Source organism: Erinaceus europaeus, chromosome 1, assembly GCF_950295315.1.
Source record: "Erinaceus europaeus chromosome 1, mEriEur2.1, whole genome shotgun sequence".
NCBI lineage: Eukaryota > Metazoa > Chordata > Mammalia > Eulipotyphla > Erinaceidae > Erinaceus > Erinaceus europaeus.
The window spans coordinates 110,142,639-110,166,510 of NC_080162.1; the positions used below are offsets into that span (position 1 = coordinate 110,142,639).

Here is a 23,872-nt window from a genome sequence, read left to right on the forward strand (position 1 = left end):
TAGCTACATAAAGGAAGGAGCATTAAGAGGGCCATACCGCCACCCTACATGAGCCCAATTTTGTGTGTCATCTAACTCCATAATCTTAGTCCCACCCAGTTGGCAAGTGGAATCTTTGGGCAAAATCTCTCTGAAACAGGTATGTGGTATTCCTAGGGACTGGTGCAGAGTATGATATAGCCAAGTCTCAGAGTCTCACAGGGGTTGTATTATTCCAACTGTCCTCAGCAAATACCATCACAGAAACTCCTGAGTCTCAGGGGCAAAAAGACTTTATGCAGAGACCTAGTTATGTCATAATATAATGGACAGACCTCACTCTTTGTAAAGAGCAGGGTTGCTTTAAAGATATGGCAATGGTTATGTAGGAACCTCAAGAATCAAAGACATGGGGGCCAGGGCCTGGGGGCCAAAGTGGGGGGGCACATACCCAGTATCCACCCTGCCTTGTGGTCTATGCCCTAGAAAAGGTCAACCCTGATGTTGGGATAAATGGCTTCTGGAAAAGAATATAAAATACTAGAGCTGGGCATGAAGGCAAATAACAAGGACCCGGCTTTAACCACAAAGTGAGCCTTGCCAGTGACCTGTAGTACTATGTTCAATGAGTGGTTGGCTGCCTCAAATGTAGAGTCTGCAAGACTAAGGTGATAGCCCTCAGAAATGTCAAAACCACTCACTGACAACACCCGCAGCATGCTCATCCACCTGTTTCTTGGCACAAGTGCATGCTCATACTCTGCTCTGGCTTGAATACACACCCACTCTGGAATGTGTGTCTAGGACAGTCCATTCGGCTAAGTGCACCCTCCGGCAAACGCTAGAAGAAGAAGTGCACCCTCCAACATCCTTGAGGAGCAGAGATTCTGACCCAGCTGTCACTGTGTGAAGGGATCTACTATTTTTACTTCTCAGGTTTTACATTCTCTATTTAGATCTTTTCCAATAAGCACATAATTAAAGTAAAAAGCAAACAGTGGCTAATAAATAAAATGGATTTGTCCCACCCTAACCTCCCACTTGGGGTACAGCTTGGCCCACCATGGCCAAGGGGAGGGGCAGATCCCACAGGTAAGTGGGTCTCTGACACCCAACCAGGCACATTACCAGCTTTGTTCTTCGCAAGTTTTTTGCTGCTTGCAGTTCCAGATCCATAGGTCACACCATCAATGGTCACCGAGGCACCGAAAGGCTCACTTGGGTTCTCTTAAAATTAAAATTACTATTTTAAGACACACTAACCAAGACATTAAAAGCGTGCAGGCAAGCTGTTCAACCAACAGATTAAGGTGGGCTCGGGACTGCCCACCAAAGAGTGACGCTGGAAGAGACCTGGGGGTGGGCTCTCTATAGCATGGAGATAGAGCCAAGAAGTCTGCAAGCAGGCTTCATGGTGAGGAAATTCACAGGAAATGGGGAATAAGATGCTAGAAAGGAAACAAGAAGCTGGAAGCAAAGTTGCCAGAGACATAAATAAACACCTGAGAAAGATGGACAAAGGACAGGGAGAAGCAAGGATAGAAGTGTAGTAAGCCAAAAAAAAGGTTCTGGCTTACAAGGAGAAAGCAAAATGGTTTTCAGGTAGGGAGATAGCATGATAGTTCTGCAAAAAGACTTTCATGCCTGTGGCTACAAAGTCTCAGGTTCAGTCCCCCACATCATCATAAGCCAGAGCTGAGCAGTGCTCTGGTTAAAAATAAATAAATAAAGTTTTTCATTAAGGATTAATGAAGGTGGCCAAAACCATGGTGGGATACCATCCACTTGGGGACACTGGAGACACTTCCAAATCAAGAAGGCCTTCTTCATATAGCAAGGCAGCCAAGAAAAAGAGAAAGTGAGCAGGGAACATGGACAAAAAATAATGGAAGCAGAGGCAATGGCCCTCATTATGACGGGCACAATTAATTAGTCTGAACTGCATGTCAGCTATGTGCTTCTCTTTGCCTTTCCCAGTGGGCTGGGGCCCAGTGAAGAGTAGGCCTAGTGGTCAGCAGCAGCCAGCACCCCAGCTGACCAGGGATGTGTGTGAGTCTTCTGGACTGAGATGGGAAAAGTTACACTTACCACATTCAAAGAAATTATAAACAGGGCGGACCTTGAGGACACGCTGCATGTACTCGTGCAGGATGCAGACCTCAGATTTCCCGTTGGGGTTAATGACAAACTCTGTGACAAGAAGGGTGGTTTCAGCAACAGTATGAGGAACTGCCACAAGTTAGCACTTGGGACCTGGCAGATCCAAGTTCCAAAAACCACTGAATTAGGAACTCACCACCATGAATGTGGTGAACCTCTGCACTTAAAGGATTAGCATAAAGTCTGAATTAAATGTAACTCAAGCACGATACACACATTCTGAGAACATCAAAATGTACCAGCATAACTACTATGCCTACACTAAAACTTAAAAAAAAAAAAAAGCCCAATTCACCTTTCTTTGTGGGTGCATCCTGCACAGACAGTGTGATGAGCTTTTGATTGGCTGGCAGGACAGGCCTCTCAGACTCAGCCTGTTTCCGTTTCATTTCTCGGTTGAACTGTCGCCGCTCAGCCCAAGTCCTGAATTTTTTCACAGTAACTTGCTCAAAGTCAAAACGCTTCTCCAGGTAGCTCCGAAACTCCTCAAGATCTACAAAAATTTGATATAGAATTAAACTGTCAAATTCAATAAGACTTTTATCTGATCAGTCAGCAGAACGGAGTGCACATCAAACACATCCCAGCACCCTTTCCTTTCTGTTTCTTTTATAGCGTGAGACAAGGGGGCCAGGCCAGGTGGTGGCACATACAGAAGGACCTGGGTTCAAATCCCCCCACTAACCCACCTACAGAGGGGACACTTCACAAGTGGTGAAGCAAGTCTGAGGAATCTATCCTTCTCTATCTCCCCCAACTCTCTCAATGTGTATATTCTATCAAATACAATGGATAAGAAAAAAAGAAAACAACAAAGGCAACAAAAGGGAAAATAAATAAATAAAATTTAAAAAAGAAAAATGAACGAGATAAGAGGGCAGGGGAAAACAGCATATGTTATGCAAAAGACTTTTATGGCAGAGGCTCAAAAGTCTCCACACCACCATAAACCAGAGCTAAGCAGTATTCTGGTTTAAAAAAAGACGTGAAAACTCAGGCCTCTCCCTCTGCTAACTCAAATTATTCTGCTTTAACCAGATTAATCTCTTTCTGTTATGGGGGTGGAATCTATTTATGTTTTATTTATTTATTTTGGATAGAAGCAAAGATAAATTGAGAGCAAAGAGGGAGACAGAAACCAGCAGCACTGCTTCATGGCTTATTTCCCAACTGCAGGTGGGAAGCAGTAACTTGCACCCTGGCCCTTGGACATAGCATGTACACTCTACCAGGGGTGCCACTGCCCCTTATTTACTTCTAACAAAAGAATAACATCAGACCACTCTAGCTTAAGGTAGTGCTGGGGACTGAACTTATATTCTCTGGGATCGAAGGCACGCAGATCCTATGTTCTGACAGGTGGAGCGATCTCCCTAGCCCCAAACTAGTTATTTCCAATCAAGAACCAGTGGTATCAGAAATTTAAAAAGAAAAAAAAAATTGCACCAAGGTAGTTGTGTAATGAACAGTGCCAGACTTGTACATGTGGAGGTACTGAGTTCAATCCCTGCTCTAGTCCCTTTTCTCATGTTAATACATAAATCCTTTTTAGAACATTAAATCTTAAAAGAGAATGTTTCCTTCCAGCTCGGATCCTACAAAAAGTCTTCCTACACTAAAAGGAGTCATCGTGGAGTGGGCAAGGAGTTAGACAAGTTGAGGGGAGACTCTGGTGGACCTATCCTTTGAAGGAGTTGAGTTGGCCACAAAGCCAAATGTCCTGCCCTTTTTCCAAGTGACTGGCTTATCCATCCTCCACAGAAAGCTCTGCCCTCTTTAAGGCATGAATGTTGCTTTTCTTCTGCACCCAGAAAGACCTCCCCGTCCTTGGCAAGAGTAACAGCATCTTATGCTCCTCTACAAGTCAGTCAATCAATCAGTCAGTCAGTCAGTCAGTGTGTCTGTCTGTTTGTCTGTTTCTCTCTCTCTCTCTCTCTCTCTCTCACACACACACACACACACACACACATACACGGCTGGGACAGTAATATAATCAGTAACCAAAATCCCACTCTATTTTTTTTCTTTTGTGAGATTAAAGCACAGCTCTGCCATTGACATTCTTTTCAAAAACTTTATTTATTACATATGAGAGTTAACACGTGAGAGAGACAGACACCAGAAAAGTATCACACTGTTGCAGGAAGTGCCAGAGATGGAACCAGGAACCTCAGGCACGCAGGACTGATGCTCTACCAGTTATTTCCCAAGGTAATATCCTTAGCACCATGTTAAGCCAAAGCTGAGCAGTGCTAATCAAAAGCAACCAGTCTGTACTAACAGCACAAGTCTCAATGGCAGAGCAGGCACAGAAGACTCGAAGAGCCCAGTCACATGCATAGGTCCACAGCACAAACCAAGGCAGGATCTGCTAAGATCAACAATGTGGGGAAGGTCAAGAGATTTCCCGCAAACACTCTTGTCACAGATATAACTAAGACAGTATGGCCTTCAACAGAAGGCCCTAGGGAGACATGGAATGTAGCAGCATCCCTGCAGATGGGTCCTAGCCAGCATAGAGGAAATGAAGTTCACTCCAGAAACTTACCCACTGATTCATCTTTGCACACCTCGACTTTGGCCTTGACTTGCCCCAGCGCCCCAGGGGCAGTCTCAGCCCCCAGTGGATCCTTCTCATCTGGAGGTCCTGAGTCAGCCCCCATGGAGTCAGGCTCTTCCAGTGGGAACTCCAGCTCTGTAGACCGGCTGAGCGGCTTGATAGGGGACACCTCCCCACTGAGGGTGAGCTCACTGTTTTGATCCCTTTCCTCATTATCCTTCATCTTCTTGTAATGCAGGCAGGGGATGCTACTCAAAGGAGGATCATGTTTCTGTGGATAGTGAAATTGCAACACAGATTACAAGGATGGTCGAGAAGGTCTGAACACCTGATGTTTTTCACCCATTTCTTCTTGCATTATGATGAAGCAATGTGAGAAAATGTGTATGTTCAGTCTACAAACTTACGAGACTATGACTGATGTATCCCCTACCCGTATGCTTCCCGTTCCCAAGAAGTACGGCCTGGACCAGGTAACCACCCGAGATTCTCTGTGCAGATACACGGGGACTCCAGAGTTATGGAATGTCATAATCCACCCATCAGGCAGTGGTTCTGTAGGTGGGCGACCACGACCTGCACAGATGACAAACCAATGTCACTTCAATATTTTTTTACATAACCATTGTGCTCTCTCCCCCACCCACTTCAATGATTTTTTAATGGTGATATGTGGCAAATGAAAATAATGTTGACCCAACGATGACAACAATAACTATAACAATAAAACAAGGGCAACAAAAGGGAATAAAATAAATAAAAATTTAAAAAAGAATTTCTTAAAAATAAAAAAGGTAATCGGGCTGTAGTGCAATGGGTTAAGTGCAGGTGGTACAAAGCGCAAGGACAGGTGTAAGGATCCCGGTTCGAGCCCTGGCTCCCCACCTGCAGGGGAGTCGCTTCACAGGCAGTGAAGCAGGTCTGCAGGTGTCTATCTTTCTCTCCCCCCCTGTCTTCCCCCTCCTCTCTCCATTTCTCTCTGTCTTATCCAACAACAATGACAATAACTACAACAATAAAACAAGGGCAATAAAAGGGAATAAATAAAATAAATAAAAATTTTGAAAAGAATTTCTTAAAAAAAAGAAAATAATGTTGACCAAATATTGAAAAGAACCTCTAAAATCTGGAGGACATGGGGAGCCAGGGGTGGATACCCACAACCTACAGCAGACATTTTCCCAGAGCCCCACCCACCCAGTTTCACTGTACAGTCATGCTGGCTTATCTGAGTCAAACCCAGAGAACCCATGTTTCTCTGCAACAGCAGGAAGCTGCCTTGTTCACTGCTGTGCTATAGGCCCTGAGCAGCACATAGTGCGAGGGATTAGGGAGAGGGCACTGCAAGACACAGGTGTTATCCTCAGTGCCTGCTTCTCTGGTCGGTGAGCACCACAGCTGAAATCTGTGCTTTAGAAAAAAAAAAAAAAAGAAATCTGTGCTTTGGCCACTCTCAGGCACCCCAGAAGTTATGAAAGCTCTGTATAAGACAGCATGTGGGTGAGAAAAAATTTAATATGGGAGAGGGAGATAGCATAATGGTTATGCAGAGACCCTCATGCCTGATGTCACAAAGTCCCAGGTTCAGTCCCCAGCATCATAAGACAGAACTGAGCAGCACTCTGGAAAAATGATAATAGTAATAATAATAATAATAATAATAATAATAATAATAAAGTGTAATACTTGTTAGGCACTTAACATTCTCACTAACAGGTCTGGTTGCTGAGAAAAGCACAAGGCAAAGACTTAAATCCCTTGCAGGGATTAGGAATAGTCAAAAACGTAGAAACAAAAGGATAAAAATCAAGTGAGATCTAAATATATACAGCAATCAAAAATATATCTTGGGTGGCGGTAAAGAGCATAGTGGTTATACAGAGACTCTCATACCTATGGCTCCATAGTCCCAGGTTCAATCCCCTGTACCACCATCAGCCAGAGCTGAGGAGTGCTCCGGTTAAAAAAAAAAGAGAGAGAGAGATCTTACTGAGCACGGCCCAGGTCTAAATCATAGCACCACACAGAAGTGCTTGGCACTAGGGGAAACTCAGTACAGTTCTACTGCCCTGTCAGTTTTTGAATAAACAAACAAACAAACAAGTCAGTTGAAGAGTAATAAATCACACATGCACAAGCCAAGCCCAGTCTATAGTCACACACTCACACTAAATACATGGAAATGGTACCAGAAAAGTGAAGTGGCACCTAGTGACCCAACCTAGCATCACTGCTGTCTCCAGGCCTAAGATAACACACAGCCAATACTGGACAGATGGCTCGTGTCAAGATAGCCCTGTGAGGGAGTACTGCCGGTAAGAAGAGCTCCTGGACTCAACACCTATCCTGCTGCAGTCACTAGTTGGCACTGGCTGGCATGTCCTTTCTGCAGCAAGATAAGACTACATGCCATCAACCCACAGACTGACTCCCACAGTGCTTTAAAAAAAATTTTTTAGGGGTTAGTGGTGGTGTACCTGATTAAGTGCACACACATTACAGTGCACAAGGACCCAGGTTCAAGTCCCTGGTCCCCACTTGTAGGAGGATAGCTTCTCGAGTGGTGATTTCTCTCTCTCTCTCCACCCCCCAATTTATTTCTACTTAATAAAATATTCTTTAAAAATTTTCCCTAAAAGATTAACAAAAGTAAGGAAGTGAGGGGACCAGAGCACCAGTTTAACACATAAATGCTGGGACTGAATTTAGGACCTCACACTCAAGAGTACCAATTCTGGAGCCAGGCAGTGGCACAGCAGATTAAGCACATGTGATGCGAGGCGCCAAGGACCAGTGGAAGGATCATGGTTCGAGCCCCCAGCTCCCCGCCTGCCAGGTGGGGAGGGTAACGTCACAAAAAAAAGAGTACAAATTCTTATTTCCCGGAGGTTGTAACCCATAATGCCTCAACTTTTCAAATTATCTTTATTTATTTATGGGACACAGCCAGAAATCAAGAGGAAAGGGGATGATAGAGAAGGAGAAAGACAAAGAGATACCTGCAGCCCTGCTTCAACACTTGCAAAGCTTTCCCCCTGCAAGTGGGGACCAGGGGCTTGAATCTGGGTCGTTGCGCATTTAAACATGTGTGCTCTACCAGGTGCGCCACCACCTGCCCCCCCCCTTTGATAAAGACAAATTATGGGAAGGAAAAACACTTGTAACCCTGCTTTACCAAGCATCAAGATTTACCCCTGCAGGTAGGGACCAAAGGTTTGAACCTGGGTCCTTGCAAACCACAGTAATGTGTGTAGTCAACCAGGTACAACACCACCCAGCCCCTCCAACACACCTTTTACACTCCAGCTCTCATCTCACCTGTGTGTCCAAGGTCTGCTCTATGCTGTTTTCAGCAGTCCCACTCTTAAGTGGATAGAGCTGGTCTGTCCCTCTCTGTTGCTCAACTGCCCAGACTAACATCTCCATGTGGACATTCTCAGATGTCTCCAGGCAACAAAAGAAGACAAAAACCAACACCCAATTCCTTTCAGACTTGCACACTAGCAAGGGAGCTATACAGGCCCAACTCTGGGCCTCCTGCCTCCTAAACTCTCCTCACTGGCCCCAAATCCAAGTGCAAATCCCACTGCCTACACCCATGGAAAACACCTCTAGCTGCATCAAAGGAGCTCCCAACCTGCCCAGCTCAAGTGCATAAGCCATGTTGCAGCCAGTGGAGCTATGCTTTTAGACAAAAAACTGCAACAATCTCTCTGTATTCACACTCAGCATCTATTCTAGAACCCAGACCTCAACCATTTCCTGCCACTGCACTGAGGGACAACCTTCCAGTCACCCAGCACCTTCCCAGTTCCTGCACACACACTAGTTACTCTGTGGTTTCTACAACACACAGTGTAGAAGTTTAGCTGTGTCCTTCTCTTTCTCCTGTTAGGCACGGCTACCTTGACCACGTAGGTGTTCCCACTGCCTGGCACCAAAGGGTCCTTAGCCTTGCTTTTCTGACACCCTGCAAAAACTAATTCCTGTCCTTCCAATTTTTCTTTACTTTTTAATATTTTATTTATTTTTAATGACACTGAGAAAGATACACAGAAGAGAGCTACCAGACCACTGCTCAGCTCTGGCTTATGGTGGTGCTAGAGACTGAACCTGGAACTTTGGAGCCTCAGGTATGAAAGTCTCTTTACATAACCATTATGCTCTCTCCCCAGCCCCCAATTTTTCTTTATGTGGCATCAAGGATGAGCCTAAAGGGCCATACACAAGCACAATATACCCAGCAGTCTCTCCAACTGAATTTGTTTTTATTGCCACCAGGGTCTTTTGTATCTACATAATCCCACTGTTTCTGGAAGACTCCTCACCCCGATCCCCGTATCAGAGAGAGAAGGAACAGCATCATGGCACCACTCATGATACTTTCCCAGTGCTATGGGGGCCAGAGTTTCATCCAACCCCAACAGAGTGTCCTTAGAGATAAAGGAAAGAGACACCAATAAAGTACTCCAACACTCATGGGGCTCCTGCTGGTGCTGTCCATGGTGCTCCCATATGCTCAGAGTCAACCCAAGCACCAAAAGCACGAAAGGCATGCACTCTACCCACTGAGTAGTCCCCTAACCCCTTTGTAAATATACATATATATGCATGCATACGCACACACACACACACACACACACACACACACACACACACACACACACACATATATACACTTCTCTTTGAAGCCAAGGATAGAACCCAGGGATTAACAGAGATAAAACATGTGCCTTGGCACTGAACTCTGTCCCCAACCCTCAACTTACTTTTGAGCACTGTTTTAATCTTGGTCATCATTGGCTGCACACTTGTCTCTCCATCAGATGGATGGTCACTGTCTCCACCGTATTTCTCCTCTATTCGCCTCTTCTTGGGAGCACAAAGGCCCTCTTCCAGCAGAGCATCAACATCGTTGTCAAAATCATCCTGCAAAACATACTATTCAGATACTATGGTCCCTAGCTAACACCTTTGTTCCTGCACCACGGGCAAGTTTAACAGCAGTACTGAGAACAAACAGAAACGAGGCACTTTCAGGGAGGGTTTAAGAACGCCTTTATGGTGCCTGGTCATCTGAAAAGCAAACAGGAGGAAGCCAACAGCTGAAAAGCACACACCAGGTACAGGTGCACACAGCAGTACCTTCCTTTAGGCTGGGTTTACAGTCAAACTGTCGAGTTCTCATTAGGAAATATTTTTAAAAATCTAAGCTTCTTATAAGTCATTACTTTCCATGTAGTTATATCACCTCATATGGTTGTTCTTCTCCCCCCACCCCACCCCAGACATCAGCTTTCAAAAGATGCTGCAACTCCCAAACACATGTATCTGGGCTTTGCTAAGGGCACACCGAGTGAGTGAGGGCTTGCCAACATACCTCGTAGGAGAAATTCAAGGCCTCTTCGTCCACTCTGTCTCTTTGCACGATTGCTTTAGCCGTGAACCCGCCTGTTCCTTCTTCATCTAGCTCCAAATTGTCAGTAAAATCTTCTAACTCATCGAGCACTGCATACTCCACTCTCTTTTCCTGATCCAGCTCATTCTCCTCATCCTTCTTATCAGCGCCCTCACCCCCTATGCCTACCCCATTACCAACACTCCCGCCATAGGGACAAGCATGCATGTCTCCACTGACAGGACTAAGGGCCAGACCGCACTCTGTGCGAGCGTCGCGCTCCACTCCTGTGTACAGGACCTTCCTGTCCTTACTCCTGCAGCTCTCGGTAAAGCTCACACTAATCTTTACATCCTTAAGCAACTTAAGGTCAGGGGAGAACTTCCGGACCGCAGGTGCGTGCCGGGCGGTGCGAGGGTTGTGGCCACTACAGTTCGGGTCTATGAGGAGGCGGGCCTTAGAGAAGGATCCTTTGGAGAGTAGAGAAGTTCCATAGAAGTTGAGCGAGTCCTCAGCAGGGGGTTCGGCCTGTCCATCACCACCAGAGCCAACGTCCATTACCTCTGCATCACTGGACGTTTGCAGGGGAGGTGGTGGAGACTGTTCACAGGGCAGCACTTGGAGGGGGCAAGCTCTGTTCTCCATCACCACTTCTCCTGCGGGCTCACGCGGGAGAGGAGAGGGACTCTCATATGTCTCCATAGCAAAAGTAGTTAAGACTATTTTAAAAGACCAGAGTTTTAAAATACCTTACATAAATCTACACAGCTAACATGCACAAGTCCATTGAGACCCAGATGCTGTCCTGCCTGTGCGGCACACGCTGGCGGCTTAGTCAAGCTGGCCACATTGCTCTTTTCATTAATGTAGACAGCTTTTAGAACCACTGCCTCAATTATTGGAAATCACAATGCACTCAGCTTAAATGACTGACGACTAAGCGAGTCTGTCTTCATGCCTAAGTGGCACCTTTCTTCTTCCACCTGCAAAGAGATTTAAAAACATCATCACAAAATGCCAGAAACCTTTTTCTCTGGTACCAAGATCAAGTGCTAGGAGCCGGGTGGTAGCACAGTGGGTTGAGTGCACCTTACAATGAGCAAATGTAAGCCACCCCCCCATACCCTGTCAGCAGAGGGGAAGCTTTGTGAGCAGTGAAGCAGGTGTCTCTTTCTTCCTCTCTCCCTCTTTCCTCTTGGTTTCTCTGTCTATTCAATAAATAAATACACACACTAATAATAATAATAATAATACACACACAAAGAGAGGGGCCCAAGGGCTACTGACAGTCAAGTACAGGATTTATAATGCTAAGAAAGCCGTTAGACTTAACAAATTTTTTACCTGAGAAACTAAACTATAATTTAAATCCAAAGTGGGGCTGGGTGGTGGTGCAAGTGGTTGAGTGCACATGTTACAATGTGCAAGGACCCAGGTTTAAATCCCCAGTTCCCACCTGCAGGAGGAAAGCTTTGCAAGTGGTGTCTCGCTCGTTTTTTTTTTTAAACAAAAGACTTTGCCTTTTTAAAAAATATTTTATTTATTTATTTATTTATTAATGAGAAAGATAGGAAGAGAAGAGAAAGAATGAAACATCACTCTGACACATGTGCTGCCAGGGACAGAACTCAAGACCTCATGCTTCAGAGTCCAACACCTTATCCAGTGTGCCATCTCCTGGACCACGTGTCTGTCTCTCTACCATCCCCTTCCCTCTCAATTTCAGGCTGTCTCTATCCAATAATAAATAAAGATAATACAAAAAATTTAATAATAATAATAATAATTTAAGTCCTAAGTTAAATGTTTCCCAATAAAGAAAAACAAACAAAAAAGTTAAATATCTTAGTGCAAGGATCTGGGTTAGAGCCCCCAGTTCCCCACCTGCAGGGGGGTTGCTACATAAGCAGTGAAGCAGGTCTGCAGGTATCTATCTTTCTCTCCCCCTCTCAATTTCTCTCTGTCCTATCCAAAAACCAAAGTGGAAAAAAATGGCGCCAGGAGTAGTAGATTCGTAGTGCAGGCACCGAGCCCCAGTGATAACCCTGGAGGCAAAACAAAAACAACAAAAAGTTAAATATTTTATAACTGCCCACTGTTAATTCTTACTCCAGAAAAACAATTACAGCTCAGAATGGATTCAAATAAAACTACACTAAACTCCCCCACAGCATTCCCCTATTAGGTCAAACAGCACATAAGGCAAGGGTTCCCTTTCCGGAACACACATCAAGCATGTGTGTCCCCTCTGGCCATCAGTGTGACAGCAAACCACTCACCTGCTGGATCTGGGTCAGTGAGAGGACAAGGGTCAGACCCTCAGCTTAACTCTGCAGTACTAGGGCCTCAGAGGCACAGCCAGGCACTCTTCCACCCAGGAACCCCAGGATCTCCTGGGCCCACAAGGTAATGTGATCAAGTCAGTGATGCAGCGTCAAGTCACCAGAGGTGGGCAAGGCTGTTTCCAGTAGAGGGAGTAGGTAAGGGAGCCCACCAGGACTTGAATAAGGGGACTCTTGTTTCACAATCCAGTCCCTAGCTGAAAAAGGAGACTGACAGCTTTTGCCCAGCACAGCAGCGCCTATGCCCAACACATCAGAAATACTCTTCCAGACAGACCCTCATGAAGGGACTGGAGTCCGCACACAGAGACACAATGCTGATGGACAGAAGTAAAGAACAGAGACAAGGGAGGACTGAAAACAATGAGGTTCTTCCCCTGTGGTGGCACACACATTCCAGTGTTTATGAAGGGAGCTGCTGAGGGGTGCGAAGGGAGCCGCCAATGCAGATTTGTATGAAAGGTAAGCTGCTATGACAGACCCAGTCAGAAGGCAGGCCAGCAACAGGAAGACAGCACCAAAACCACACAAGGAAGGCCACCCAGAGAAAAACTACAGACCAACACAAGGGTTTAGGGTGAAATTCTAGGAAGTTGCCTTCAGAAGAAGCTTCACATAAGGCCAGAAGGCAGGTCAGAGGGGTGAATGGAAAACTGGAGGCCTGGCACTGAGGCAAAACAATGTAAATGTGCACACACACTCCAGCACTGTGCGGACATGCCAAGCACGTGGGGCTGCCTGACTAGATACAGGAACAAAGTGACAGCAGATACATGATTTTGTTTTCAGCAAAGGAACAGAATATGGTGATGGTACTGTGACAGGGACACAACATAACAGTCAGAGAGCCCCCTCCCCACTACCTACTCACAGTTGCAAGGGCAAGAATACTGCTTTTACCCTGTTTCCTAGATTCTAAAATTCCATTCTGAATATTCCTAAATCCAAAGGGAATTCAAATTTAGCACACTACATAATTTAAATTTAGCATACTACACAAAAGTGGCCTGGGCCCAAGGGAATACAACAGGTAGTGATCAGTTCAATCTACAGCAAATGCGAAGGACACTGCAGCCAGACCGATATGAAAAGCATTGTATGAAGTAAGAACAGTCTCCTGGCAACCAAAAAAGGCTAGCATATCCAGTGCTACACAACAGACAGAACATAATAGGGCCGGGTAGTGGCACACCTGCTTGAATACACACGTTACCATGGGCAAGGTCAGGGTTCAAGCTCCTGGTCCCCACCTGCGGGGAGGAAGCTTCACAAGTGGTGAAGCAGTGCTGTAGGTGTCTCTCTGTCTCTATCCCCAAGTTCCCCCCTCAATTTCTGTCTCCATCCAATAAATAAATCAACAGACCAGGACCAAATTCCAATAGCTGGCAGATGGGCAAATACACTAGCAAGAGTCGATATATGATTTGGGGAGGACACTGAAAAAGATAACATGAAAATGTGATAGGAGGGATTAAAAATAAAAGTTGGGTATGGGGAGATAGCATAATGGTTTTGCAAAAAGGCTTTCATGCCCAAGGCTCCAAAGTCCCAGGTTTAGTTCCATGCACCACTATAAGCAGAGCTAAATTCTTGTTGGTACAGGACAGGGATACCTTCCACACTGTGAAACCACTAAGCTACAGCCAGCACACAGAGGTACAAGACACAGATGAGAATAATGACCAAGAAGCACAAAGCATGAGGCCAGGAGAGAATATGTTCTCACTGAGAAATATCAGGAAAAGCTCTTCCACCCAGGGAAAGCAGCTCCAGGCTCAGAGCTCTGCAGGGAGATAGTCCTGGGCAAGCTCTAATTCTGTAAGCTTTTCCTCCCCATTCAACAAGTGTTTTCTGAATCCCTCCTGTAGAGTGCACACACCATTGTAGATCCTGGAAACACAATACAGGGGGGAAAAACCCGAACTTCCCATGGTTTACAATTTAAAGTGAGAGAAAGACAAGAATCCAGAGTGTACTGTATGGCCTGCTGTGAAGGGTTCAAAAGAAAACAAGTGGCAACTGGAGGAGCGGGTCAGTTTCAGAAGGAGTATAGAAAACTTCACAGCTGGTGTCCATCTGAAGGCACAGAATGAGCCAGGTGGGAAGGGCACAGGAATAAAGGGACATTTCAGGCCACAGAGAACAAAGGCCCTAGGGTTGGAGTATAGCCTGGCTGAATGAGAAGAGGGCCTCTCAGTAAGGCGATGCAAGATGAGACTTTGGCTCTTATTTTGCAAAAGTTGAGCCACTGCACAGAAGAATCCAAGTTGTGAGGCTGAAGTATCTAAGGACAACAGGCGTAGCCAGCCTCTGTTCTAAGGGCTTTATGCATGGCACTCTCCAGTTCTCACAGCACTGTGAAAGGAAGGTTAAGCTATACTCAAGGTCACACAGTTAGAAAGTGGAGGGACTGATTTACCACCCAGGCAAGCTAAGTCCCAGCTGCACTGATTTGAGCTGACACTACCTTTCAGTTTAAGATAGTTTAACTCTGCATCCAGAAAAACTACAAATGAGTGAGTGGAGGAAGAGCAAAGGTGAGAGCAGAGTGGAGAGTCAAGAAGCTCACACATCTGTTTGGTTGAGATCACTAGATCATAGATGGTCAGATGTGGTCCTGAGGGTAGCTTTAAGGTTTAAGAGATGAATCCAGGTGACTCTAAACTCAAGGGCAGAGCAGTAGTGCACCAAAGTGGTGAAGACAAGCAAAGAGTGTTTTGGTGTGAGCCAAGATTGGGGTTTGGTTTGGACACAGGTACATGGCACTGAAGCAACACGTGGGGATATGGAAGAGATGACAGCTCAGGGGCTCCAGCAAAACTGGAGAATGACTGACATCAAGGAGAGAGAGGGGGGAAGGGAGAGAGAGGGGGCAATAAAGTCAGGAGGCTAACAGATTACCATGAGACAGAGGGCAGCCATGGATAAAACGCGGGCCAGGTCAGATGACACACCTGGTTGAGCCCGTATTACAATGAGCAAGGACCCAGGTTAGAGACCCTGGTCCCCACCTGCAGGGAGAAGTGAAGCAGGTCTGCAGTTATCTCGCTGTCTCTCTCCCTCTTTACCACTCCCTTCCCTCTCCACTCCTGGCTGTCTCTATCCAATAAACGAATAAAGATAAAAGAGTGGACAAACCAGTCAGAATTTCAACTTCTCCACCAAAGTCACAGACTATGAAACAACCCCTAGGAAGTGTCCCATCCATAGTGCCCCAAAGGGCGACCTACTGGCCTCATCACTGCTTCTTCAGCTGTTGAAATCCACGTCTGCAGACCTTGCCTGCCAACTGGCCTGTGAGAGCCAACAGCAGATTCTTCCCCATCAGGCTCCCCTGGGTCCCCCGCACAGGCAATAAAAATCAGTTTGGCCTGAGCTAGGCTGGAGTCCTCTAGCTGGGCTGGCATGGAGGCGCTGGCTGTGAAGATCCAGAGCTGTGGCTGCAGCCTTTTAAGACAGGCCTCTCCCGCTGCAGCCCAGCCCAGCCCAGCCCAGCCCGGCAGCATGACCTCATCCACTTCTTTTGTCATCCTCCAGTGGGGCCTCCGGTCCCATACGCACAGGCAGCACCACCAACTGGTCACCCACTCATTCCCGTTGGGGGCCTGGGCCACTCTCTCCACCCAGGGGGCCCCTGCCTGGAACACAGGCGTCCTCACCTACTGGTTGACCTCGAAGTCAGCAACCTCGGAATGCTGGGCATGCAAAAGGGAAGGAGGCAGAAAGAAAAAAGAAAAGAAAAGAAAAAAAAAAAAAGAGTTCCTACCATAAGCAACTCAAAAGTCCATCGGAAAATAGTTGACAGCTATCGCTGTCAACAGGTTGCCACCTTCCGTTTATTGCCACCACCACGCTCACTGTCACAATAAGCCCACATCGCAATGAGCTAGGCGCCACTCAACCATGAGCAGTTGGTGGGGAAGGAGAAGAAAAAAAAATGTTTAAAAGACTTGGGTGACTTCTCGGATTTCCCAAGCTGTTACACACAGAGCACTGGGAGAGCACTACCCCCTCAGCACCTTTCCCGCCCGGAGGCGACGCCGGGACTCGGGACTCCGGTGCACAGCGCGGGAGACTCTACACTCGGGTGCCAAGCACCAAGCATCCCCGCTTCCCGGACCCGCGGCCCGGCCTCGCAACCCCCGCCCCCGGCGCGGCGGGACCCGGAGCCCCGCGCCCTCAGGGGCCCGCGGCCATGTTGCCTCACAAAGGCCGGGCCCCCAGTGGCCCGGTGCTGCTCGCGCCGCCCGCCCGCCCGCCCTCGCTGATCGGGGCCGCAGTCCTCGGCGGGAGGGAAGAGAAGGGCGCTCCCTCGCGCAGGCCGCAGCGCCCGCCCGGCCCGCGGGGCGCCCCTCGCGCCCCGCACCTACCTCCGGCGCCCGCGGCCTGTCCGAGCTGCCCGCAGCCCGACCACCACACAAGGGAACCCTCACCGCCGGGACGCCACCGCCGCCGCCACCGGCGCGGGCGCCATCTAAGAGACCGCTCAAGCTCTCTCCGGTCGGCGGGACCCGCCTGCCGCGCGGGACGAGTTGTGGGCGGGCCTTGGCGGCGAGCGTCCAATCACTACGCGCGGGCGCGTCGCGTACGGGAAGCCGTGGAGCGGGATGAAGAGGCTGCCAATCGGCGGCGCGAGGCGCTCTCGGCCACGACGTGCTGACCAATGGCATTGCCGCAGAGGCGAGACCAGGCGCGGAGGCCGTGGTCAGGCTAACGGTTGCCGACGGGGCGGGGCTCACTAAGCGGAGGGCAGCCGCGAAGAGAGCCGGGAACGGAGGCAGGGCGCGAGGGATGCCGGGAATAGGGGAGCGCGGGAAGCGCGCGGGATGCCGGGAACGGAGGGAGTAGGGAATGCTGGGAACAGGGAGCCGCGGGAAACTGGGAGTCTGAGCGTGTGGAGTGGGCTCCCTAGAGCAGAGGGCGCTATGCTTGATAAGGGCCCGCATTTATCTTCAGTAAAGAACCTGAACTAGAGTTGGTGTTTTGCACCAAAGTAAAAGACTCTGGGGTAGGGACTCGGGAGAGGGGGTTTAGGAGAGGAAGAGTACAGGTCCTGGAAAAGAATGACAGAGGACCTAGTGGGGATGGTATTGTTATGTGGAAAACTGAAAAATGTTATTCAAGTACAAACTGTTGTATTCACTGTCAAATGTAAAACATTAATCCTCCAATAAAGAGAAAAAAGGGAGTCGGGCGGTAGCGCAGCAGATTAAGTGCACGTGGCGCAAAGCGCAAGAACCCGCATAAGGATCCAGGTTTGAGCCCCCGGCTCCCCACCTGCAGGGGAATCGCTTCACAGGCGGTGAAGCAGCTCTGCAGGTGTCTCTCTTTCTCTCCCCTCTCTCTGCCTTACCCTCCTCTCTCCATTTCACTTTGTCCTATCCAATAACGACAGACACCAACAATAATAACAAGGAAAAACAACGGCAACAAGAGGGAAAATAAAGAAAAAAAGAGAAAACAAATATTACACATGTACAAACCACTATATTTTACTGTTGACTGTAAACTATTAATCCTCTCAATAAAGAAATAAGAAAAAAAAAGTATTTTTTTAAAAAAAGCATTAGACGGGTCCAGGTGGTAGCGCACGCCTTACAGTGCTTTAAGGACCAGGGTTCAAGCCCCAGGGAAGAAGCTTCATGAGTAGTGAAGCAGGGTTGCAGGTGTCTCGCTGTCTCTTTCCCTCTCTTATCTCCTCCTCCCTTCTCAATTTCTGTCTCTGTCCAGAAATAAGTAAATAAATAGTTTTTTTTTTTAAAAAAAGGCAGTGGAGAGAAAGGACAAGTATGGTCAAGTGACTAAATTTGCTAATTTATCAGGCGTCTCACAAAAGAAAGGTGTCTTTTTTTTCTTTCTTTTATTCATAAGACTGAGAGAAAATGAAAGGGGAGGAGATAGAGACAGAAAGACACCTGTATACCTACTTCACCACTAATGTAGCTTCCCCCTGCAGGTGGATAGCAGGGCTCAAACCCAGGTTCTTGCACATGGAAACATGTGCTCAATTAGGTGTGCTAAGGCCTGGCCCCAGGAAGGTGTTTAAAATCTAATATTTCCCTCCATTTGGCAAAGCCTGGGTCTCTTCCGTGTACATTTTCACATGGTTCTCCAGTAAACTTTTTTTATATATGTATAGTCGGCAAAAAAAAAAAAAAAAAAAGGAAAACCACCATAGAATAGGAACTCCCATGTGATGCTGGGGCTAGAACTGGGGCTGCCCATATTGTAAAGCATATGTCCTATCCTGTGAGCTACCTCTCTACCCTTTATCTGGCTTTAATAAATTCATAAATGGGGCAGCAGCCCACATAGCAAAGACAAGAGAGATCCAAAAAGCTATACTAAATGAAAGGATTTTGTGACTAGAACAATGGCAAGACAGGAGAAAGCTAATCATTTCAACCATAGGTTGCCTCCCTGTGGGTAATGGAAAAGGTCTTGAAGTTGATTATCTTTCCTTTGGGAAATGGTTAAGATGGCCACGTGGATCAGCGTGTGGATGCTCACCAGTAGTAGTGACCAACTAACACATTCCCAGGGAAGGTCAAACTGCAATCCATTTACGTGCTATGACCTGGTGAGCTGAATACAAATGCATCCATTTTTTATCTTTTTTTTTTTTTTTGCCTCCAGGGTTATCACTAGGAATTCACTGCTCCTGGCAGTCATTTTTCCCCCCTTTTTATTGGATATGACAGAGAAATTGAGAGGGGAGAAGACAGAATGAAAGACACCTGCAGACCTGTTTTGTTGCTTGTGAAGCATAAACCCCCCCTTGCAGGTGGGGAGTGGGGGCTTTAATCCAGAACCGAATCCTTGCTCAGGTCCTTATGCTTAGTACTATGTGTGCTTAACTGGGTGCACCACCCACAAATTTCCTTTTCAATATGTCCCATTTTCTTTTTTTAAACAATTTTTAGTTTTTTTTAATTTACCTATTTATTTTCCCTTTTGTTGCCCTTGTTGTTTTATTGTTGTAGTTGTTATTGATGTCGTTGTTGGATAGGACAGAGAGAAATGGAGAGAGGAGGGGAAGACAGAGAGGGGGCGAGAAAGATAGACACCTGCAGACCTGCTTCACCACCTGTGAAGCGACTCCTCTGCAGGTGGGGAGCTGGGGACTGGAATCAGGATCCTTACGCTTGGTCCTTCTCCTTTGCGCCGCCACCTGTACTTAATCTGCTGGGCTACTGCCCGACTCCCAATATGTCCCATTTTCTTTTTTCCCCAACTCCAGTATCACTTTACTGAGGAGATGTTGATCTACAGAAATGTTGAGCTCTTGTTTTCCAAAAGTAACAGAGGCAGAGAGGAAAAGAAACCACAGCTGGGCGTCTTGATAGCAGCCCACTTGGATGCTTGGATGTGCACTTGCCTTGTTGTGGGCATAACCCAGGCTCAAGCCAAGACCCCACCACACTGAGGGTATCTTCTATCCTGTGATAGCTTTCTATTTTAGAAAAGTTGACTTGGGGCAATGACAACAACAACAAAAGGAAAGCACAGCACCAAAGGTTCCTGCAATGCAGAGGGGGTAGGTGTTGGGGGAAGTGTTCAAAAACTGGGTAGTACACATGACAATACATATATTATTTTTAAAGATTTTATTTATGAGAAACATAGGAGAAAGAGCCAGAGACCACTCTGGTACATGTGCTGCCGGGGATCAAACTCAGGACCTAATGGTTGAGAGTCTGATGCTTTATCCACTGTGCCACCTCCCAGACCACAGCATATCTTATTTTTAAAAGATATGTTTATTTATGCCACTGGGGCTCCACACAGCTTCTCCATGCCTAGCTGGCTTTTCCGTCTTCTTCTTCTTAAGGACAGCATGAGAGATAGGAGAGATACACAACACCACTCTACCTGTGTGGAACTTCCCCATGTAGGCACTGTGTTCAGCTGGGGGCTTGAACCTAGGTCCTTATAAATGGCTGTGTTTTTTTACCAGGTGAGCTGCCTCTGCACCCTTCTTTTTATTTGGCCACCAGGGTTGGCACTGGAGCTCAGTGCCCACACTACAAATCCATCATTCCTAGAGGCCATTTTTTCCTTCTCTCTACTAAATAGTACAGAGAAGTTGAGAGGGGAGGAAAAACAGGGAAATTCAAATAAGGTCATGTTCTGAGGGACAAGGAGCTAGAAAATCAAATGTATCTTTGAGGAAATACACAATTCAACCCTAACAAAAGATTTACATCTTGTCCTGCCCTTTCTGGGTGTGGGGGAGGGGAGAGGCTGGCTGAGCCAATGGTGCCAAATGAATCAGACCACTGGGGATCCCAAGACAGGTTGAGGGTTGAAGAGTCCATGAAATATACTTGGAAAATGTTTCTGGCAGGCCCCGTCCTATAGTGGTTAGAGGCAAACATCTAGGGAGGAGCTTCAGATGACTTTGTACCCAGCTTAGCAAAGGGTTGATGAAGGTGGGTATGTGTGATGAGGGGGGATCCCAGCTAGACATGGTTCAGACAGACAGATATAGGGCTCAGGGTCAACTACCTGCCCCAGGACTAGTAGATGGGCTATGTCATCACTGGGAGTCCCCTTCAAGATTAGACACTCTCAAATACTATTCTTCTATGTTAAAAGTAAACCCAAATTTGGTGTATTACACCAAAATAAAAGACTGGGGGTGAGAGTGTTTTGCAGAAAACTGGGAAATTATATGCATGTACCAAACAATTATATGTATTGTAAACTATTAAGAAAAAAAAAAGCCCAAAAGGGGCTGGAAGATAGCTCACCTGGTAGGGTGCACATTTGACCATGTGCAAGGACCCAGCCACCACCTGGAAAGAAAAAGAAGTCACAAGACCCTGACACACATAAATACACACACATGCAAAAAGGAGAGCAAGAGAAGTAGCTTATGAATTATGCAAAAGATTTTCTTTTTTTAAAATAAATATATTTATTCCCTTTTGTTGCCCTTGTTGTTTTATTGTTGTAGTTATTGTTGTCGTTGTTGGATAGGAGAGAGAAATGGAGGGAGGAGGGGAAGACAGAGAGGGGGAGAGAAAGATAGACACCTGCAGACCTGCTTCACCGCTTGTGAAGTGACTCCCCTGCAGGTGGGGAGCCGGAGGCTCAAACCGGGATCCTTCTGCTGGTCCTTGTGCTTTGCGCCACCTGTGCTTAACCCGCTGCACTACCACCTGCAAAAGATTTTCATGCTTGGGGGGCAGGCGGTGGCTCACCCCGTGGAGTGCACACAATGCCATGTGTACAGATTGGGTTTAAGCCCCCAGCCACCACCTGCAGAGGGGAAGTTTCATGAATAGAAAGCAGCATTGCAGGTGTCTCTCACCTTCTACCAAACAGAAAGAAAAACAACTTCTGTCAATGAGTGAGATCATGAAAACTAAGAACAGAAGGAAAACACAGTAGAACTTGGACTGGAGTCGGTGTATTGCACCAACATAAAAGACTCTGGGGTAGAGGGGAGGGTTCAGGTCCTGAAAGACAGAGGAAAACCTAGTGGGGTTTGAACTATTATGTGGAAAGCTGAGAAATGTTATACATGTATGAACTATTGTATTTTATGTTACTGTTGACTGTAAACCATTAATTCCTCCACAAAGAAATTTTTTAAAAAGAAAAACAATAATTGCCAGGAACAGTGGAGCAAGGCAGGCAATAAGTCCCAGTGATAAGCTTGGTAGGGAAAAAAAAATAAAAAGCTTTCTGGCCTAAGGCTCTTGCTGGAAATTGTGCAGATGCAGTCACAGCCACCATGTTGTACCCTCAGGGCACTGTCAATTCCGTGATAGTTGGAGCACTTTGTTTACTCCTCCCCCTTGCCATTATCCTATCCCCGAGTTTCCTAGCCAACCACGTCCCAACTTTCTCCCATAAAAGCCCTTCTTCTTCTGCCCCTCGTTCTCTTGCCCGATTTTCTCCAATTTTCACCTTGGTGAACAGAAGCGTGCTGCACATAGCGGGAGGTGGCTATTTTTGCTAGCTCCAGGTAGCCCGAACTGCTGTGCTCTCACCCAACTCTGAGGTGCCCGCTCGAATAAAGAATTGTGTTCCCTCTCCGCTCTGGATCTCCTCTCTCTCTCCTCTGCATCGCAACTGGACAGGCTCTGAGGCCCCAACTTCAAGCCTTGGTTCCACCATAAACCAGAGCTGACCAGTGTTCTGCTTAAAATAAGTATTTAAATTAGGAGGAAGAGGACTAATAACATATATTTAATAAATATAAATAAATGGAGGGGGAGAAGAATAAAAGCACTTAAAACTTTGATACCTGGAACCCCAAGTTTAATCCTTAACACTACATAAGAAAAACTGGGTCCTGTGGCCTCTCTTCCTCTCATCAAATACATAAATCCAGCCAGTGAAACAACTCATTGGACAGTACACTGCTTTGCCATGTGCACAACCCAGGTTCAAGCCCAGCCCCCACCACATTGAAGGAACTTTTTTTGTTGCTGTGATCTCTTTCACTCTGCCTCACTGTCTCTATCTAAAATATTTTTAAAAAGTGGCACCCCAGAAGGTGGCATAGTGGATAAGGCACTGGACTCTCGGGAGTACCATCCCTGGCATTATATGTGCTAGAATGGTGCCATGATACTCTCAATAAATAAATAAAATCAATAAGTAAATTCTGGGGAAATAGCATAATGGTTATGCAAAAGCCTTTCATGCTCGAGGTTCCAAAGTCCCAGGTTCATTCTCCCACAACACCATAAGCCAGAGCTGAGCAGTGCTCTGGCTGAAAATAAATACATAAAGGGAGTCGGGCAGTAGCACAGCGGGTTAAGCGCACGTGGTGGGAAGCACAAAGAGCAACCTAAGGAAGCCGACTCCCCACCTGCAGGGGAGTTGCTTCACAAGCACTGAAGCAGGTCTGCAGATGTCTATCTTTCTCTCCCCTTCTCTGCCTTCCCCTCCTCTCTCCATTTCTCTCTGTCCTACCCAACAACAGCGACATCAATAACAACTATAGTAACTACAACAACAATAAAAAACAAGGGCAACGGGAGTCGGGCGGTAGCACAAGGACAGGAGTAAGGATCCCATTTCGAACCCCCGGCTCCCCATCTGCAGGGGAGTCACTTCACAGGCGGTGAAGCACGTTTGCAGGTGTCTATCTTTCTCACTCCCTCTCTGTCTTCCCCTCCTCTCCATTTCTTTCTGTCCTATCTAACAAGGACATCAATCACAATAACAATAATAACTACAACAATAAAACAAGGCAACAAAAGGGAAAAAATAAATAAAATATTTTAAAAAACAAGGACAAGAAAAGGGAAAATAAATATTAAAAATAAAATAAAGGCTAGGTGGTGATGCATCTGGTTAAGCACACACACTACAGTACTCAAGGACCCAGATTCAAGCCTTTGGTTCCCACCTGTAGAGGGAAAGCTTCACAGGTGGTAAAGCAGAATTTCAGGTGTCTCTCTGTGTCTCTCC

At 46.7% G+C, this 23,872-nt stretch overlaps 2 protein-coding genes across 6 annotated transcripts in view; both read right to left on the bottom strand.

Moving 5' to 3' along the window:
• Window positions 1-16,964, bottom strand: part of DGCR8 (DGCR8 microprocessor complex subunit) — a 34,695-nt gene extending 17,731 nt beyond the window's left edge. Inside the window, exons 1-8 of one of the 3 annotated variants that reach the window (XM_007533381.3) lie at window positions 16,810-16,964; window positions 10,080-11,080; window positions 9,469-9,628; window positions 5,133-5,275; window positions 4,688-4,970; window positions 2,435-2,632; window positions 2,068-2,169; window positions 1,108-1,206 (exon numbers count right to left, since the gene is read on the bottom strand). In XM_007533381.3, coding sequence (XP_007533443.1) covers window positions 1,108-1,206; window positions 2,068-2,169; window positions 2,435-2,632; window positions 4,688-4,970; window positions 5,133-5,275; window positions 9,469-9,628; window positions 10,080-10,799 — 1,705 coding nt within the window. In that variant the 5' untranslated portion in view covers window positions 10,800-11,080; window positions 16,810-16,964. Of the gene's footprint in view, window positions 1-1,107; window positions 1,207-2,067; window positions 2,170-2,434; window positions 2,633-4,687; window positions 4,971-5,132; window positions 5,276-9,468; window positions 9,629-10,079; window positions 11,081-12,376; window positions 12,928-16,809 lie in introns of those variants that run through there. The other 2 variants (XM_060193273.1, XM_060193268.1) reach the window with 2 other exon arrangements.
• A 3,101-nt stretch (window positions 16,965-20,065) lies between these two features.
• TANGO2 (transport and golgi organization 2 homolog) overlaps window positions 20,066-23,872 on the bottom strand; it is a 47,938-nt gene continuing 44,131 nt past the window's right edge. For all 3 annotated transcript variants that reach the window (XM_060193461.1, XM_060193465.1, XM_060193462.1), the window contains exons 9-10: window positions 21,193-21,237; window positions 20,066-20,507 (exon numbers count right to left, since the gene is read on the bottom strand). In XM_060193461.1, coding sequence (XP_060049444.1) covers window positions 20,390-20,507; window positions 21,193-21,237 — 163 coding nt within the window. In that variant the 3' untranslated portion in view covers window positions 20,066-20,389. The remainder of the gene's footprint in view (window positions 20,508-21,192; window positions 21,238-23,872) is intronic.